Source organism: Lichenostomus cassidix, chromosome 27 (genome assembly GCF_008360975.1).
Source record: "Lichenostomus cassidix isolate B80296 chromosome 27, HeHo_3.0, whole genome shotgun sequence".
Taxonomy (NCBI): Eukaryota; Metazoa; Chordata; class Aves; order Passeriformes; family Meliphagidae; genus Lichenostomus; species Lichenostomus cassidix.
The window spans coordinates 1,431,253-1,449,101 of NC_139507.1; the positions used below are offsets into that span (position 1 = coordinate 1,431,253).

The 17,849-nt window shown below is 60.4% G+C and overlaps 3 protein-coding genes across 3 annotated transcripts; 2 read left to right on the top strand and 1 right to left on the bottom strand.

The window, feature by feature from the left end:
- Positions 1–150: 150 nt before the first annotated feature.
- FAM187A (family with sequence similarity 187 member A) lies at positions 151–1,697 on the top strand. Its single transcript, XM_085039896.1, has one exon. The coding sequence runs from the start codon at positions 289–291 to the stop codon at positions 1,531–1,533; it is 1,245 nt and encodes a 414-aa protein (XP_084896022.1). The 5' UTR covers positions 151–288; the 3' UTR covers positions 1,534–1,697.
- A 4,319-nt stretch (positions 1,698–6,016) lies between these two features.
- On the top strand, positions 6,017–11,503 carry GFAP (glial fibrillary acidic protein). Its single transcript, XM_085083560.1, has 9 exons — positions 6,017–6,505; positions 6,948–7,008; positions 7,446–7,541; positions 7,608–7,769; positions 8,062–8,187; positions 8,391–8,611; positions 8,803–8,846; positions 9,483–9,568; positions 9,868–11,503. Exons 1-9 carry the CDS (start codon positions 6,039–6,041, stop codon positions 9,907–9,909), a joined length of 1,305 nt encoding a protein of 434 aa, XP_084939686.1. The 5' UTR covers positions 6,017–6,038; the 3' UTR covers positions 9,910–11,503.
- Positions 11,504–13,654: 2,151 nt separating this feature from the next.
- DNAAF19 (dynein axonemal assembly factor 19) lies at positions 13,655–17,477 on the bottom strand. The gene is made up of 3 exons (XM_085040084.1): positions 16,833–17,477; positions 15,654–15,786; positions 13,655–14,242 (listed from the first exon to the last, which is right to left on the bottom strand). Exons 1-3 carry the CDS (start codon positions 16,967–16,969, stop codon positions 13,775–13,777), a joined length of 738 nt encoding a protein of 245 aa, XP_084896210.1. The 5' UTR covers positions 16,970–17,477; the 3' UTR covers positions 13,655–13,774.
- Positions 17,478–17,849: the final 372 nt, after the last annotated feature.

Here is a 17,849-nt window from a genome sequence, read left to right on the forward strand (position 1 = left end):
CAAAAGCCAACACCTTCTTGACAGCACCAGCCATGAAGATATTGAGCTGCACTAGAGATCTTCTCTAAGTTCCCATCCAACTCAAACCATGATGAGATGTCGGAGGTTCCACTGGCCCCAGCATAGCTCCATTGTTGCCAGGGACATGGGTGACAACACTCCAGAGCTGCTGGGGACAGGGAGGTTCCAGAGTGGGTGGCAGAGACTGGGCTGTTCAGGGCAGGATGCTCCCAGCAGATCCCCAGCTGGCCTGGGTGAGTTCTGCTGGGCCAGAGGCCACCTGGAGCAATGGGGATGAGGCTGCTGGGAGCTGCCATTCTCCTCTCCCTGGTGGGTGCTCTGCAGGCCTTTGCCATTGAGAAGAAAGGGGATGTGTTCAAGAAGATGGCATGTCCCGCTTTCCTGATGTTCGAGAACGTCGCATACTTGGCGGACATGACCTTCGAGCTGCCCTGCAGGTGCAAGCCAGAGGAGGCCTCCTCTGTGGTCTGGTATTTCCAGGAGAACTTGCACAGCCATGAAACCACAGTGCTGACGGATTTCAACGGCACTGTGGTTGTGGACTCAAGTCACATCCGCGCAGGCAGCGACCTCCTGAAGCGCTTCAGCATCCGCATGTTCAGCCTGATCGTGTTCCGAGCCCAGGAGAGGGACTCAGGGCATTACCTGTGTGGCACCAGGGAAGGGCTCTTCTTCTATGGCTACGATGTGGACGTGCAGCCCACCAGGAAGATCACAGTGGCTTTTCTGGACAATGACCAGCATGTCAAAGAGGACTACACGGAGAAGGAATTCAGCCTCTTCACCACCTTCTGGGACTGGACCAGCTGTGACCGCTGTGGGGTGCGGGGTGAGCAGCGGCGGATCGGGCTCTGCTATGTGCAGAGCACGCAGCTGAACCCTCGGTACCGCACAGCACTGCCCAACGTCACCTCCTGCTGCTCCCGGGCTGTGCCCGCACACCTCCAGCACCTCATCCGCCTCCGGAGCCCCGAGGTGGCCATCCGGAGCTGCCTGGCCCCCTGCCCAGAGAAGGAACTCCCCGAGGAGGGCGTGCAGTCCATCTCCAACATCGTTTACAAGCTGGGTGAGAAGCCCCATCTGCCCCGTGTCCCCATCCAGTACCACAGACAGCCCTCCCGCAGTGACCTGGTCATCGCGTGCCCTGGAGCGCGGCCTGAGCACGCCGTGGCCTGGGACAAGGGCTCCGTCCGGCTCTACCGCTCCCGCTACCTCGTGGGTGTCAGGAAGTACATGAGGGTCTTCATCGACCACGGGAACCACCTGCACATCCAGCGGGTGCGCAAGAGTGACAAAGCCATCTACTACTGCTGGCGGCAGGGTGAGATGGTGGCTGGCTTCCACCTCACTGTCACCTTCCAGCCCCGGCGCCAGCGGAGCCCCACCGACCCCGAGTCAATCTTTGTCATGAGGGCTGTGGGCATCAGCTTTGCCATTGTCACCGGCATCTTCTTCCTCATCCACATGTCCCACTTCTCCTGGTGGAAGTTCAAGAAACCAGCTGGGTTATAGCAGCTCCTCCTTAGGACACTCGGGCACCTTGGATAATCCTCACATTGGAAATTTACAGTGTTCTGACCATTTGCTTATATTGTGGTTTCAACACTTTTTTCAACATTTGGTTTCAACTTTTTGAAGGGAAAAGATTTTTTCTTCAAATTAATCTGGTGACTTTCTTCAGAAATGTCTCTGCTTTTAACTCACCCAACTCAGCACAGACTTGGGAGTCAATGTTTGTGCCTGACAAAGTTATCTCAAACATCCCCCAAAGGTGGTGGCATCTCTGCAGGGTTTCAGCAGGGAGCAGGATGTGCCCTTCAGGTTCATCTCCTTTGTTTGAGGATGTGATTTGAGGATTTCAACATTCCCAAGAGAAATCCTGCTGTCCAGGAGGGCACTGTGGGTCCCAGCGATGCTCTGGCACTTGAATCATGTTGATAATGGTGAGCCAAACACCTGGTGATGACATGAGAAGCAAAGTCAGAGAGGGAGGCAGGAAGGGACAGAGCTATGGAAAACAATCTGCATCTCCCGCACTCAGGGATGGAGCAGGGTATGGCTCGTTGGGTCCTTGAAGGGCAACAAACCCACCCATAGCCCAAGCATGAGCCAGGAAGAGCTCACACACAGAGGCAGCTTCATCCCTGACTCTCCCTGTCCACTTTGCCATGAAGCTCAGCACCCAGACAGAGCTGACAGTGTCCCCAGGGAGGCAGCAGCCAGGGCTGTGGGTCAGAGCCCAGGCCTAGTGCAGGCCAGGAGGGACAGAGCCACCAAGACTCACCCAGCAGCATTGCTCCGTGCCTTCCCCTCTGAATCCCTAAAAATCTCCCAGTAGAACCAAATGTGCTTCTCCTACTGCTCCACAACCCCCTCAGCCCCCTGGAGCGACCCCTACATAGACTGGAGCTGCCACACAGGTGCTGGAAGCTGAGAACTGCTCCTGTATCTTCACCAGCCCAGGGTTTGCTTGTCGGGAGGCAGAGCTGGCAGCAGGAAGGGCAGATTTCCAGCACAGCTCAGGGATTTGCTCAGGCAGGAATCCAGGACCCACCAACGAGCCCAGCTGGGAGCTGGCTGGAAAAGCATCCAGACACCTGGGCTGCTCCCCTGCAAGCAGCAAGAGGTGAGGCACCAGGCTCAGGCTGAAGTGACAGCCAGAGCCTCCGTCTGCCCAGGCAGCCGTGACAGCCCTGCGAATTTGGGCAAGGGCCTGGCTGGAATTGAAATCCACTGGCAGCTTTGCACTGAGAAAGCAGAGAGCACATGCACAGAGCCCCTGGGGAGAGAAATTCCCAGCTCTCTGCTGAGGGGGACAGCCCCGGGATGGTGGTGCTGGCAGTTTCCCAGCCCCGTTCCCAGCAGCAATGGCAGTGATGCCACAGCCAGCAGCTCTCACCTGGAAGATGGCGTGGGAGCGAGAGGAGGTGGCATTGGCTGTGGTGTGACGCTGTGCCCGGTTTTTGTTGCCCTTGGCCAACATGTCCAGGAGCTGCTCTGGTGATGTGGGCTGGGGGAGAATGGGCAGGGCTGGATCAGCACTGACAGAGCACCCAGACACCCCGAGGCTGAGCAGCCCTGGGCACTGGGGCTGAGGTACCCAGCAGCTCTGCAGGGCCTTGGCAGCTCGAGGCCACATCTGCTGCCAGCCAGGAGCCATGCAGGAGGCACTGGGGACCTCCACACCCTCTGTCCCCAGGACTCCCAGCTGCTCTCAGCACTGGTGCAGGCATGGCACAGTTTCAGGCTGTGTGTTTTGGGGTTGATGTGGTGTCTCCCTGTTTTTCCAGCTGCTTCAGATGGAGTCATGGGACTGCTGGAGGACACAGCTCCAGATACCATGGTCTGGGTCCTCCTGCACTCCTTGAGCTGGGGGTTGGTTCAGCTGGAGGGTGGAGTGACGGATGGACATCCCCAGGCTGGGCAAGGCCTCAGAGCCCACCCTGGGTTCTGCTTCCCAGAGCCTCCTTGAACCCCCCTTCAGGCTCCCACAGCCTCCTCTACAACACTGTCCCTTTTCTGCCCTTTTCAGACCCTTTCCTGACCTGATAACCCCTCAAACCACAGCTTCCCCAATTATTTTGCACCCCCTTCTGGCCCCCAAAACCACTCTCATAGCCCTACAACCTCTTTGCGTCCCCACAGCCCCCTCCTGAGCACAATCCTGATCCCACCCCCTTTCCTGCCGTGCCAAAGCATATCTGGCACTGACACATCTGGTTCCCTGCACCAGCTCCCTGGGATGGGGACAGCTCGGGGTGTGCTGCTGTCCCACAGGGGTCACCGCTCCTCCTGGCCCCTCCTCTGCCTGCCAGCAGCTCATCTCACCTTTGTCTCCTTGCGCCTGGAGGCTTCCAATTAAAACTCCCAGCCTGCTCCCAGCTCTTGTCTCATTCCGGGGGGGCAGGGAAGAGGGGGAGGAGGGGGGAAAGCCCAGCTCTGCCTCCCACCGCTGCCGGCAGTGGCAGCTCGCCGTGCTTTGATCCCGCTGCGTGGGAGCCGGGAGAGAATCAATCCCTGGGGAGCAGCGGCTGCCCACACAGGACCCCAAAGCTCCCCAGCCCCCGCTCTGTCCCCTCTCCACCCCGCTGTGCACCCCAGGGATGGAGGCTCCCTGTCACCAGAGCTGTCACACAGCACGAGTCTCCAGAGATGCCACTGCTCGGCTGGGGACACAGGAGTCACTAAGGGATGTGTAGGTAGCCCCAAAAGTGGAGTTTCTGTGGGCACAACCCCCGCCTGTCGCTGATGGCAGCAACCCAGGACAGCTGCGGGGACACGGGGCTGGCTGGGGACAGGGAGCTTCTGGGGATTAAAGAAGGATGTGGTAGCTGCCCCAGTCCCACCAGTACGGTCCCCAGTGGCTCTGGGTCTCCCCAGACTGCACCCACAGGGACACAGCCGTTGCCACAGCCCTCTCCACTGGCCACTGTTGGTGACCCAGCGATGGTGGCCGTGGTCCATCGGGGTGTCCCCGTCCCACGGCAGGCAGGAGCCTTTCCCGGCCATCGGCTGCCGTCTGCTGCCAGCGGCGAGGCCAGTCCCCATCCCTGTCCCCATCCCTGTCAACGTCCCTGCAGTAGAGTCCCAGGGACGCCCCTGTCCCCCGGCTTCACCCCAGCTACCTCTCGGGGCACCCACCCAGGTGCCATCACGTGTGGCTCATATCCCCATGTCCCGCATTCCCTGCCGGGCCGTCCCCAAGACTATCCATGCCCCAGTTTGTGGCCATTGTGCTGGGGCTGGGAGGGACAGGGCTGGCGGCGGCCCCGTGCCCGCCCCTGGATCATCCCCCCGCGCTTCCCGGCAGGGCCGTGCCCTGGCACAAAGGCTCCCCAGGCTGTGCCACGACTCTGGCTCCGCACAAAGCCCCTTTCAGCCGCCGGGGAAAGCCCCTGGCACCCAGTCCTGGCCCCCACCACCCCCTGCCATGGGCCACCAGGGGCAAAAGGCCCCCCAAACTCAATGCATGTGTGGCCAGCGACATGGCCATGCACACCCAGCTGAGTGGGACAGACCCCCACCCGGATCTGGGATGGAAGACCTGGGCTGCAGGGCCACCAGCCAGTGCTTCCACAGATCCATTGGGACAGGAAGGACTTCGGAGGCTCCAGCCACTTCATTAACAGCGGGCCTTAATTGCGAGCCTGCCCTGTTGGCCAGGTTGGGGTGATGGGCTCTTGGGGCTGGTGCTGAGCTGCTCATGCCAGGGCTCATCCCGGGGGGATGTGGCACAGAACCAAGGAGGGGTGCACGTGTGTGTGCATGTATCCACGTGTGTCCACACCTGGGTGTGCTCTGTGTGCTGCACATGGCTGTGTCGTGTGCATGTGGGAGGGCAGAGGGGATGTGCCACCCTGGGGTGCCACTCTAGGGGTGTGTGTGAGTGTTCAGAGAGAGCAGCACTGTGTGTGTCTGTGCACTGTGTGTGTGCATGTGTGTGCAAGGCAGGCAGCTGTGTGTGTGCACACGGCAGGGAGGGATGGAGGTGTGTGGACATGGACAGACACGAGTGTGCCTCTGCAGCAGTGTGTGTGCACGAGTGGCTGTGCGTGTGCATCCCACGTGGAAATCCCTTTATTCACCTGTCTCTGTGATCTGCACGTGTGTAGATCTCTCTGTGTAGTTCTCTTTACACATGTGGAGGTCTCTATATGTAGATCTCAAATATCTCTGTGCAGATCTGTCACCCAGCACCCCCTGTGCCCCACGGCATCACACCCAGCCTGGCACCCAGCCCCCACCCTCCGTGTGCCCGTGGCCACCGCTCTGTCCCCACCCTGGCGCGTTCCCCAGGCCCCGCAGTGCCACCGGGGGGGGCAGGCGGTGGGCAGGGGCTGTGCCACCGTGCCCGGGCTGGCTGCCAGGGCAAAGCCACCCCGCCGGGCGCCACAGCCTGGCGTCGTGCCGGCCAGCTCACTCCTGGCTGGGGACCAGCGCCGGGGCGGCCGGCGGGACGGGGACTCCTAGGCTCCATAAAAACCCTCAGCCGGGCACATCGCGCCCATCCCTCCGGCATGGAGAGCCAGCGCCTGTCCTCCTACAGCCGTCGCTTCGGCCCCTCCATCCCGGTGTACCGGGTGCTCCCCGCCAGCCCCCCCGGCCGGCTCCGGGCACCCCGCAGCACCCAGCTGATTCCCTGCATGGCTCCCCGCCTGGGCTCGGCCAAGATGGACTTCTCGCTGGCCACGGCGCTCAACTCGGAGTTCAGGGAGACGCGCACCAACGAGAAGGTGGAGATGATGGAGCTCAACGACCGCTTCGCCAGCTACATCGAGAAGGTGCGGCTGCTGGAGCAGCAGAACAAGGTGCTGGCGGTGGAGCTGAACCAGGCGCGGGACCAGGAGCCCTCGCGCACCGCCGACATCTACCAGGAGGAGCTGCGGGAGCTGCGGCGCCGCGTGGAGCAGCTGGCCACCGCCAAGGCTCGGCTGGAGATGGAGAGGGACAACCTGGCCGAGGACCTCGGCAGCCTGCAGCAGAAGTAAGGCACTGTCTGGCTTGGGGTAGCCCTGGGAACCAGGGTGACCCTCTTGGGACGGGTGTCAGAGTGGCCACTGGAACCCAAGTGGCAGTAGGGAGCAGGATGGACACCGGGATGGTGATCAGGAACTCTCTGGTGATGGGAACCATGGTGGTGAAAAGAACCAGGGTGACCCCTGGGACCAGGATGGAGTCTGTGGTGTACCCAGGGGTCAGAGTGGCCACTCAGACAGGAACAGGGTAGCCCTGTAGATCAGGGACTGGTGTGCACCAGGATTGTGGTGGGATATAGGTGGGGTGTGGGGGGTGGGCACAGGAGCTGACCTGGGTTTGGTGGGGTTCTGGTGCTGTGGGGCTGTGTCAGCCTGGGGAGGGTCTGTCCATGGGATGAGAGGGACCAGTCACAGTGCTGGACGTGTAACAGTGTCTCTGCTCTGGCACAGGCTGCAGGACGAGGTGACCCTCAGGCTGGAGGCTGAGAGCAACCTGGCTGCCTACAGGCAGGTGAGGGCAGGGGCCAGATCCTGCATCACCAATCCTGCACCCTGGGGATTCAGCTCCCAGCTTGGCTTCCCTTTGGAATGGGCAGGGATGGGGAAGGGATGGACAGGGATGGGGAAGGGATGGACAGGGATGGACAGGGATGGACAGGGATGGAGAGAAGCAGGAACTGAGGGGCTGGTGTGTGTTACAATGGGCAAAATGGGACAAGAATGGAGCAGGGATGAATGGAAAGGGCAGGGATGGACAGATATGGAGCATGGATAGGCAGGAATGGCAGGAGCAGGCAGTGAGGGACTGGCATATGCTATGATAGGCAGAGAGAGGCAGGGCTGGGCAGGAGCAGGAGGGAATGGACACGACCAAGCAGCTCAGGACAGAGCAGAACAGACCCGGGTGGCCAGCCTGGGACAGTCCCTCCTGTGCCCCCATGATGACAGGACGTGGACAATGCTGCCTTGGCTCGCCTGGACCTGGAGCGGCGCGTGGGGACCCTGCAGGACGAGATTGCCTTCCTCCGCAAGGTCCACGAGGAGGTAACCCCGCTCTGGGGGTGGGGGTCCTGGGGCTCGGGGTCTGCCCTGACCCCCCTGTCCCCACAGGAGCTGCGGGAGCTGCAGGAGCAGCTGGCCCGGCAGCGGGTGCACGTCGAGGTGGACACGAGCAAGCCGGACCTGACAGCCGCCCTGCGCGACATCCGCAGCCAGTACGAGGCCATGGCCGCCAGCAACGTCCAGGAGACCGAGGAGTGGTACAAGTCCAAGGTGCAGTGGGAGCTGGTTGCCCCACAGATCAGTGGCCTGGCTGTCCCCTCCCAGGATGTCACCATCTTGGGGCCAGGGTTGATCACCCAGGGTTGGGTGGTTCTCCTCAGTGGTGTGCAGAGTCTGAGAGCTCTGCTGTCCCCACTTGTGCCAGGGATGTTTGTCCTTGCTGCATGTTCCTGGGGCCATGTCCCTGCTGTGGAGCAGAGCAGGGTTGTGTTCCCTCACCGTGTGCCACCAGGACACATCCCTGCCTGTGGTCCCATTCCATGGCTCCTGTCCCCTGTCCCAGTTTGCAGACCTGACAGACGCAGCCGCCCGGCATGCCGAGGCCTTGAGGGTGGCCAAGCAGGAGGCCAACGAGTACCGACGCCAGCTCCAGGCCCTCACCTGCGACCTGGAGGCTCTGCGGGGCTCGGTAGGTGACACCCGTGGGATACAAGAGCGGGGACACAGCCTCAGGGAGCTGCCACCACCACGGGGTTCCCTGGTGGGACCACCAGCCAATGCCAGGGGAATGGCTGGTCCCCAAGGGTGGGAGATGGATGGGCACTGGGGACAATCCCCAGCTCCTGTGAGAAGGTGGCCATGGAGGGTGTCACAGCCCCCTGTGGCCCCCAGAACGAGTCCCTGGAGAGGCAGCTGCGGGAGCTGGAGGAGCGCTATGCCCTGGAGACAGCTGGCTACCAGGACACGGTGGTGCGGCTGGAGGAGGACATCCGCAGCCTCAAGGAGGAGATGGCTCGGCACCTGCAGGACTACCAGGAGCTGCTCAACGTCAAGCTGGCCCTCGACATCGAGATCGCCACGTACCGCAAGCTGCTGGAGGGCGAGGAGAGCAGGTGACAGCTCCATCCTGCCCCTCACCCCACCCCAGCTGTGCCCCAAACCAAGCCCAAGCCTTTCTGGTCCCTCTGAGGTGTCCGGCTGGGTTGGGGACTATCCTCCAGCCCTGCTGTCACAGCCTCAGGCAGGTGGAGCTGGGGGGCAGCAGGACCTTGTGCTCTTCCCAATGCTCCCGTTGTCCCTGCAGGATCACCATCCCTGTGCAGAGATTCTCCAACCTGCAGATCCGAGGTGAGGCTGTGGCCACACGTGGGGAGGGGGAGCAGGATGGTGGCACAAGCAGGGGTGACCTGTGGGGACTCTGTGGCAGGAGATGCCACCTCGGCATCCCCAGAGGGCTTGGGAGGTTTTTCTCTGAATCTCAAGGAACCAGAACTCCTGGGTTCTCCCAGGCTGGGGGGAGGAGGGTGCCACAGCCACATCCCCAAGGCTGAACATGTCCCCAAGGCCAATGATGCCCCTAAGACTGATCACATCATTATGTCCTCAATGACAACCACATCCCCAAGGCCAACTGTGCTCCTCAGTGCCAACTGTGTCCCCAAGGACAACCCTGTCCCCGAGCCCAATCACATCCCAAAGCCACCCATGTCTCCATGGCTGACAACATCTCCAAGGCCAGAAATGTCCCCAGCTGTCCCCGCAGCTCAACTGTGTCCCCAGGACTCATCAGATCCCACAGCCTGCCACATCCCCAAGGCCAACCCTGTCCCTGAGGCCAACCCTGTCCCCGAGGCTGGTTGTGTCCCCAGGGCTGCTGTCTCTTGTGGTTCAGGGGTTCCCAACCCAATCCATTCACTTGAGTGTGGCTGGACAGGCCATACCCTGGGCAGGGTGTCACTGTCTTGTCCTGCCCATGTCCCCCAGAGACCAGCCTGGACACCAAATCTGTGTCAGAAGCCCATGTGAAGAGGAGCATCGTGGTCAAAACTGTGGAGACCAGAGACGGAGAGGTGGGAAATCCTCATTTGTGTCACCCACGCTCCATCCCCACCTCCCCACAGGGTGTCCCCAAGGGACACCATCCCTGAGCCCCACGAGCAGCCCAGGCAGGGAGCCAGTGATCCCAGTGCCCTGAGAGCACAGCATGATCTGTCTCTGGGTCATGCTGGAGCTGAGGCTGGCAGCTCATAGCGAAAATTGTCCTGTCCCTATCCCTGTCCTTGTCCCCAAGCTTGCTCAGAGCGCAGGCAGGCTCAGCCTGTGGCAGAACCTTATCCTGGGCTGACAGTCGCTCTGCCTCCGCCTGCAGGTGCTGAAGGAGTCCAAGCAGGAGCACAAGGAGGTGCCCTAGGGCGGGGAGCAGCAGCAGCCGCAGCAGCCGGAGCCCCGTAGGTCTGTCCTGTCCTGTCCTGCTCCCAAGGGAGCCCCGGGCCGGGCACGGGGCAAGGGAGGGACTGGTGGTGCTTCGGCGGGGGAATCTCCCTGCTGTGCCCCCCTCGTCTCTCCCGCGTCCCCCCCGTGCCCAGGGACCCCGCTAGGGGCTGGCAGCCAGCAGAGCACCATCGGACCGGGCAGCAGCCGAGCTCCCCTCCGGGATGCTGCCCACAGCGCGGGGTGCCGGTGGTTTGGGGGCTGCTCCTGCCTCATCCTGGGTCTCCAGGGAGAGTCGGTCCTGTTTCCATCTCCGTGCACCGTCAGAGAGCACGATGGTGCCAAGAGCATCTCCCTGCATCCACTCTCTGCTCTGGGAGAACTCCCTGGATCTCCCCACTCTTGGGTGCACCCTTGGGTGGGGGGTGATGCAGGGTGCAGAGCACCAGCTGGAGGGGGACATTTCCCTGTCCCCAAGCACTGGGTGAGCTCAGCTGGGAGGCAGGGGCAGGAGGAAGAGGACGATGGAGAGACAGGGGCAGCAGAAAGGGGAGGGTGGAGAAGCAGGATGATCTTGGGATGACGTCAAGGGGTGACAAAGTGGGAATCACGAGGGGTTCCTGGCGGCGCTGGGGTGTCTGGGGTGGTTTCTGAAGCTACACCGTGGCTTCAGGGTCTTCTCCTGGCACACAGCCACGGGGATGTCCTGACCCCACTGGCTGTCTGCCACCAAGGCATCCCCAACACTGGTGGGACAAAACAGACCTGAGGGGCTCGTGGTGAGGGGTGACCCATGGGCCTATGGCTGGGGAGACCCATGCAGGTGTAAGTGGGGAGGAGAGGGGTGATGAGGAGGAGGAGGAAGGTGTTGGGGCACCTGTGAAGGTCTCACAGCACAAGGTGCCACCTGCAACCCAGGAGTGACAGGGAAGTCTCGTCATTCGGGGGTCACACTGGGAGCCAGGGCTCTGGGGGCTGGGGCTGCCCCAGTCACAGTCCCTGCCCTGTGCAGAGCCTGAGCCCACCCCCTCCACGGGCATTCAGGGTGGGATTGGAAGAAATCCCCTGTTGCTGGGCTGCACATGGCCCTGTTCCCCTTTTGTCCTCCCCCAGACCAGCACACACCCCCAGGGCCATTGCCCAGCCCAGTGCTCACCCTCAGCCCAATTCCCCCCTTCACTGCAGCCACTGACCATGAACAGGACCTGCCTGATGCCACCTGACACAGGAACAGTGGCCCAGCAGCACTTCCTGTGCCCTGCCAGCCTTTGGGATGAGCACATGGCTGCCCTTGGGCGCCATCCCCTTGTCCCCTCTGTCCCCTGGCCCCCTGGGTCAGGTGCTGAGCAGCTTTGCTCTGACTCCACAAACATAACACCCACTCCCATAACTGCCATTCCAGGGGCAGGAGGTGTTCTGGGAGACCTGGGTGGTGCCCAGGTGGAATGCAGGGGGATGGTGCTGGGCTGGGACACCACAAGCAGCCTCCCTTGCTACTGAATTAATGCACTAACGCATTAATACTGAATTAATGCCACAGCTTGGGATGACAATAAAGCTAATGAACACACTGAGCTTCCATAGTCGTGCCTGCATCCACCTCTCTGCAGCCAGCACCATGGGATTTTGGGATTCTGGGCAATGGGGACATCTGGGCAAACCAGTCCTAACGTTGCAGGGGGATGTGCTCAGGGCTGAGCCCTAAGGCAGGGACACACTCCAGGGGCAAACACCTCCGAGGGACTGAACAGAGGGGAGGGGCTGCAGGGATAACCCCAGAGCCGGCAGCCAGGCAGAGGGGTGGGAGAGATCCCCTTCTCAAGCTGGGAATCAGGGATCTGCTCAGGGTTCTTCACCCTCAAACCCAGCTCCTTCCCCACACAATCCCAGGCTGCAGCTCCTGGGGAGCTCCCAGGATTGGCTGCAGCTGTGGGGGCTGAGGGTGGGTTTGAGATCCTGTACATCATCGACATGGTTCAAGTGCCAGAGCATCACTGGGACCCACAGTGCCCTCCTGGACAGCAGGATTTCTCTTGGGAATGATGAAATCCTCAAATCACATCCTCAAACAAAGGAGATGAGCCTGGAAGGCACATCCTGCTCCCTGCTGAAACCCTGCAGAGATGCCACCACCTTTGGGGGATGTTTGAGATAACTTTGTCAGGCACAAACATTGACTCCCAACCTCATGCTCAGTTGGATGAGTTCAAAGCACCCCAAAAGCAGAGACATTTCTGAAGAAAATCACCAGATTAATTTGAGAAATACTTTTTCATTCAAAAGTAAAAAGGAAATATTTTAACAAAAATTTAAAGATATGGGTTTGCTGTAGCTAAGGAGCTCAAAAGGAGCACTGAAGGGTTTGGGACACACAGTTCTCAACAAGGAAAACAAGGCAAAAAAGGGTGAGAAAAGCAAGTATTAATTGGATTAAAATAGTTTGGTGGATGTTTTTAGCAGCCTCTTAGAAAAACAGCTCTAATAAATCACTGGTGCAGATCAAGAGCTCTACAGAGTTTGGCCAGAACATCTTGCACCAGTTCCAAGTTTTCTTTTTAAAAGGACTTTATTGAGCTTTAACCCCCACTGCCAACCAGCGGCAGAGCCAGGAACAAATCCTGGCGGCATGAAATCCCACCTGGAGCAAACCCTGGCAGTGTCAGATCCTGCCTGTCCCTGCTGAGCAGTGCCAAAACAGGGAGTTTCCCACAGCAATCCCTCACTGTCCAGCTCCTGCCCCGAGGGGAGGGACAGCAGGGACTTGGCAGTGTTTGATTGCTGATGGCCAGAAGATGGGAAATTTCCAACGGGAGGATGGTCCAGGATGTCTGAGTGCCCTGCTGGGGGCGATGCTTCAGCCTGGATGGGCTCCTGAGCACCAGCAGTGGCCCATGTGGGCAAAGATGGTGATGATGCTCATGTTTGCACCCCACAGACCCTGCCTGGCCCCTCAGCTTGGCTGCTCAGGTCACACCATGAACTGTCTGACCCAGAAAGGGTCTCACAGCCCCATCCTCTGTCACCATTCACACAATCTCAGCTCCACTGCATTTCTCCTGAGTCTTCCCACCAAACCCCAGGGATTTTGCCCTTCCCAAGCAACGGGGATACAGCAGGCTGCTCCCAGCCTTGACATTCCCACCCTGAGCCTCAGCACCACTCAAACACTGTGCCAGTTTCCACCAGAGCTGTGACTGTTGTGCTGAGGCTGTTTTGGCATCAAAATCCTCCATCCCGATCTTGGGTAACTCCTGATCTTCTTTTGTTGAAGTCTCCAGCCCTCAGCTGTCCTGAGGTATGCAAAGGCAGGAGGAATGGCACCACAGCAGAGTGCAGGGACACAGATGTTCCTGAGAGAACAAGAAGTGCCAAAAAGCCCAACATTCCCATGCCAGGCCTCAGGGATGACCCTGGATCCTGCCATCAGGCACCTGGTGATTTCTCTGGAGCAGATGGGAGTGTTTGGTTCCAGTCTGCTGGGGTGACTCTGCTGTTTGCTGTGCTGTGTTTGGGAAAAAAAGAACCAGACAGTTGTCACCAATTACATCTCCTAAATCCCCTCAGTGACCATGGACAGGAGTGGAAAAGGGAAGAGACTATCTGGGTTTGGGTTTCTCCTTCAAAATTAGCAACCAATGTTTTCTTTCCCTGAGTTTCCTCCTCCTCCCAGACTGTCCCATACTCATCCATAAGGACATCCTGTTCAGAGATCATAGCAAGACAGCTTGGGAGCTTAAACTTTATTTGTGCAGACCTTGTGCTCTGGGTGATGCCAAAGTTATGCTTTAAGTTTTTTCTGAGCCTCTTTGACCCTGTTCCTGCTCAATCCTGGTGCTCCTGCTCCCTCAGCTGACCTGGTAACACCTCATCAGCTCCACCACCGTCCTCTCCTCCTCGGTTTCCTTTTCCAAGTGGGTGTCCCTGGGATGGGGTTCCCTCCCTGCCTCAGAGCTGGCCGTGCTGCCAGGCTGGCCAGCAGCCTGACAATCCCTGCTCTGCAGCTTCCTGAACAAATCCCGGCTGCTCTCCTTCTCCGACTGGCTGAGGAGAGCCACGTTCAGCCCGAAGCGCTTGGTGCCCGCCAGGCTCTGCAGGATCTGAAGGACGGCAGCTCTGTCTCCAGGATGGATGTTCTCTGCCAGCACTGTCAGGAATTCCCCCAGGAGGCCAAAGCCCACATCAGCCTGGAAGATCCTGCCCAAGGCCTCCCCTCCGAGCTCCAGCAAAAACCGGTATTTCTCTGTCCCGCTTTTCAAGCATCTGCGCCAATCTCTGTGAAATTCTGCAGCAGTTCCAGGCAGCTGATCCAGTTCCTGAAGGAGAAAGGAGTCACTCAGTTCCCTTTGGTTTGTTCCCATTTGAAGATTTTGATCCCCTCAACCCAATGAGGCCACGGACAGCCAAGGTGTTTTTAACAGGGACTTTGGCAGCACAAAGAGCTGCTGAGGGGGAAAACAAGAAGACAAGGAAATGCCAAGGTGAGCCCTGAGAAACCAGGGAACTCCAGGGGGAAAGGGAAGTGTGGATGAGATGTGACACCCATTGTGAACACAGATGGTCATGGAGTAACCCTGACCCCAACCAGAGCCACACCCTCTGCCCTGCCTGGATCCACAAGCACTGCCTGGGAAGGAATCTCCTGGGGATCAGGGCAGGGAACACTCTGAGCACTGAGAGGCAAATCCAGGGAGTGGCAGAGAAAAGGTGGGCAATGCAAACCCCCAAAAATGTGCAGATGCCCTGTCTAGTACCACCCAGCATTGGTGGGTTCTGTGACAGAGCAGAGGCTGAGAGCTGAGCTCCAAGTGGCATTCCCAGATAAAGGAAATCCCATTTTATACCAGCTCTAATTAACTGCTGAGCTCATCCCCACTGGGTCACTGATGCACAGGCTGAAGGAGGAGGCAAATGTTCAGCTTTTCTACAGCCAGGAAACAAGGCTCTGCACAGGGGGAAAAGCCTTGGAGAGCTGAGCCCAGTGCTGATGGCACTGGGAGCAGGATTTGCTCAGTTCAAAGAAATACAACACTGCTCACAAGAGTTGCAAAAGATCTTACACAGATCTATGAAATCCAGCAACATAACCAATCCATGGGATCGGTTATAAGGCAGTCCATGAGATTGCCTTATCATGGAAACATCCCTGGCTCCACATGCAGTGACCAGGACACTCCAGCATGGACAGAGCCCACGGCAGGGGCAGGACTGAGGTGACTCCAATCACAAATTACCGGGACAGAAAATGTCCCATTTCTGTTTCTCACCACTGAGGGACTCAGTGAGCTCCTCAAGCAGCAGGATCAGCCCAAACCAGCCCTTTTCCATGACCATTAAACCACGGCAAAGCATGGCACTGCACTCAGGGGCTCTGCAGACAGAGGCTGTTCCAGGGAGGATCTCCCAGGCTGCAGCTGCTGGGAGCTGGGAGCTGCTCCCAGCCAGGAGGGACTGCTCCCTCAGTCTGCTCCTGGCAGAGCAGAGGCACTGGGAGCTGTGGGTCCAGGATGTGCAGCCAGGCCTCCACTCCCACAGGGATGGAGCAGACTCTTCCTGAAGAGGCCCAGCCCGACCCTGTGCTGATCCAAACCCTGATATTCCTGGGGCCTGGGAGGGCTGGCTCACACCCAGAGGGAACCCTGAGTAACTCTCGCATTCCAATTAACACCCAGATGATTCCTGAGTCATTTCCAGCTGTGGATGAGGCCCTGGCAGCTGCTCCCTCACCTCTGGGATCTCCACAGCACGGGTGGGTGCTGCCTTGGCTGGGGCTGCACAGGGATTCCACAGCACATTCCTCCTCTGTCCCAGCCTGTCCTTCTTCTCCAGAGGCTTCAGGTGTGAGGCCAGCACAATCTCCCTGCAGGGAACAGGGATGGGAGGGACACATGGCAAGAGAAAACAGTTTGAGGCTTCAAGTTTCTTCTCTGAGGTGATTTCTGACTTTGGGCCATATGGATCATCCAGAGGGACTGGGTGTTCTGGAGGAACAGCCCCTTACCAATACAAGGATAAACCAGCAAAAGATCCCTCAGGAATCCCATCCTAGGGACCAGCAAGATGTTTGGGGAAAACACTGCCTCTCAGGGATCAGGTGGCAAGGCTGGATGAGGCAGACATGAATCCATGAATGGAATTTGATCTGGTCCCAAAAAGTCTCCCACTGTGGTCAAAGTCTAGGATCTACTTATGGATTGTGGATGTCAATGGACAGGGAGTGCCCAGATGGGTTTATAGGGGATGCAGGATTTGGGTGTGTGTTTGGAGACCCAGATGGACACAGGGTTTTGGTGAACACTGGGGGTCCCCAGAGAGATCCACAGGGAATCCAGGAGTTTGGAGGGCACTGGGAGTGCCTGACATTGCCCCGTGGAGCAGCTCTGCCATCCCAACCTGCTCTCAATGTCCTGGACAAGGCAGTGACAGGACTGGGAGCAGGAACAGGCTGGGAAGGGCACAGCCTGTCACCCTCTGCTTCTGCACTCCCAGTGTGGCCTGGGGTGTGTGGGGAGAGAGGGGAGGCAGAGGGGTCTGGGGGTGGGAATGGCAACAGGGGACAGCATCCTGGAGAGGGGCAGTGCCACCCCACTGCTGGCCACAGCAGGGCCACCACAGGGACCGACCACGGAACAGGGACAGATCTAAGCCAACACGGGGCCACTTCAGGAGTTTTGGGACAAATCTTAACCATGGCCACGCGTCTGTGCCTGCGAGCCCCGTCCTGGGAGCTGGGGCCGTTCCGGGGATCCCGGGGCCGTTCCGGGGATCTCGGGGCTGCTGCTCCTCGGGTGCCCCGGCGCAGCGCTCGGCCATCGGCTCCTGCCCCTCCCGGAGCAGCTCCGAGCTCAGACCCCGAGGGGTCCCGGAGCCCCCAGACGAGCTCCCGGCTCCCTCCGAGCCCCGGACCTGAACTGCTCGTAGTCGGGGACGCCCTGGCGCACTGCCCGCAGCTTGGCCTCGCCCTCCCGCTGCCGCCGCTCGTCCTCCGCCAGCGCCGCCCGCAGCTCCCGCTCCAGCGCCGGGAGCGCTCCGGCCGGATCCATCCCCGAGCAGCGCCCACCCTGCGGGACGTGCGAACGGGCCGGCCGGGGGCACAGGGACCCTCCTGCCACCACGGTCCTGCCGGAGATGGCTTCCAGCACCCCACTTGTGTGCCAACAGCGCTGCCGGGACTGGCCCGACTACCCCGGTGTTACCGGGACAGCGCTGCCCTGCGGGCTCCGCTGTGTGACAGCCCTAAAGGCCGCGCACGTGCATGGCAACGGGGAGCTTCTCCCCTGTCACGACAGCCCTGCCAGGCGCTGACACACCGCCGGCCCCGGGGCGCCCAGCTCTGTCCGACAGCTCCGCTGGGTGACGAACACCTCCGCCCCGGCCGGCTCTATCGCCACAGCCCCGCTGGGTGACCAACACCTCCGCCCCAGCCGGCTCTATCGCCACAGCCCCGCTGGGTGACCAACACCTCCGCCCCGGCCGGCTCTATCGCCACAGCCCCGCTGGGTGACCAACACCTCAGCCCCAGCCGGCTCTATCGCCACAGCCCCGCTCTGGCCGGTTCCGCTCCCGCCGCCGGAGCGCCAGAGCCACGCCAGGTCCCCGGGGCTGCCCCGGCCGCGCCTGACAAAACCGGCCCCGCTCCCCCACGCTGCTCCTCCCGGCCCGCGGCCCCTGCGACCCTCCGGGACCGGCCCAGACCCAGACCCAGACCCGGCCCTGGCCCCGGACGGCGCTTCTCCCGTGGGCACGGCGCTGCCGGCGGGCGCGGGACTCTCTGTCGCGACAGGCGGCGAGGGCAGCCCGGGGGCCTTCGGCAGCGGCGGCGCCGGCGAGAGCAGCGGCGGGAGCGGAGCTGGGGCAGGTGAGGAGAGCGGGAGGAGCGGGCCGGGCTCCGGACGGGGACGGGCTCCGTGCCCGGGGCTCCGG

Coding starts and splice junctions, on each gene's coding strand:
- GFAP (XM_085083560.1), top strand. CDS start 6,039: ATGGAGAGCCAGCGCCTGTCCTCCTACAGCCGTCGCTTCGGCCCCTCC. Junction 7,009..7,445: donor ACCTGGCTGCCTACAGGCAG/GTGAGGGCAGGG, acceptor CCATGATGACAG/GACGTGGACAATGCTGCCTT. Junction 7,770..8,061: donor AGGAGTGGTACAAGTCCAAG/GTGCAGTGGGAG, acceptor CCCCTGTCCCAG/TTTGCAGACCTGACAGACGC.
- DNAAF19 (XM_085040084.1), bottom strand. CDS start 16,969: ATGGATCCGGCCGGAGCGCTCCCGGCGCTGGAGCGGGAGCTGCGGGCG. Junction 15,787..16,832: donor CCCGACTACGAGCAGTTCAG/GTCCGGGGCTCG, acceptor TGTTCCCTGCAG/GGAGATTGTGCTGGCCTCAC. Junction 14,243..15,653: donor GTGCTGTGGAGATCCCAGAG/GTGAGGGAGCAG, acceptor TTTCTCCTTCAG/GAACTGGATCAGCTGCCTGG.
- FAM187A (XM_085039896.1), top strand. CDS start 289: ATGGGGATGAGGCTGCTGGGAGCTGCCATTCTCCTCTCCCTGGTGGGT.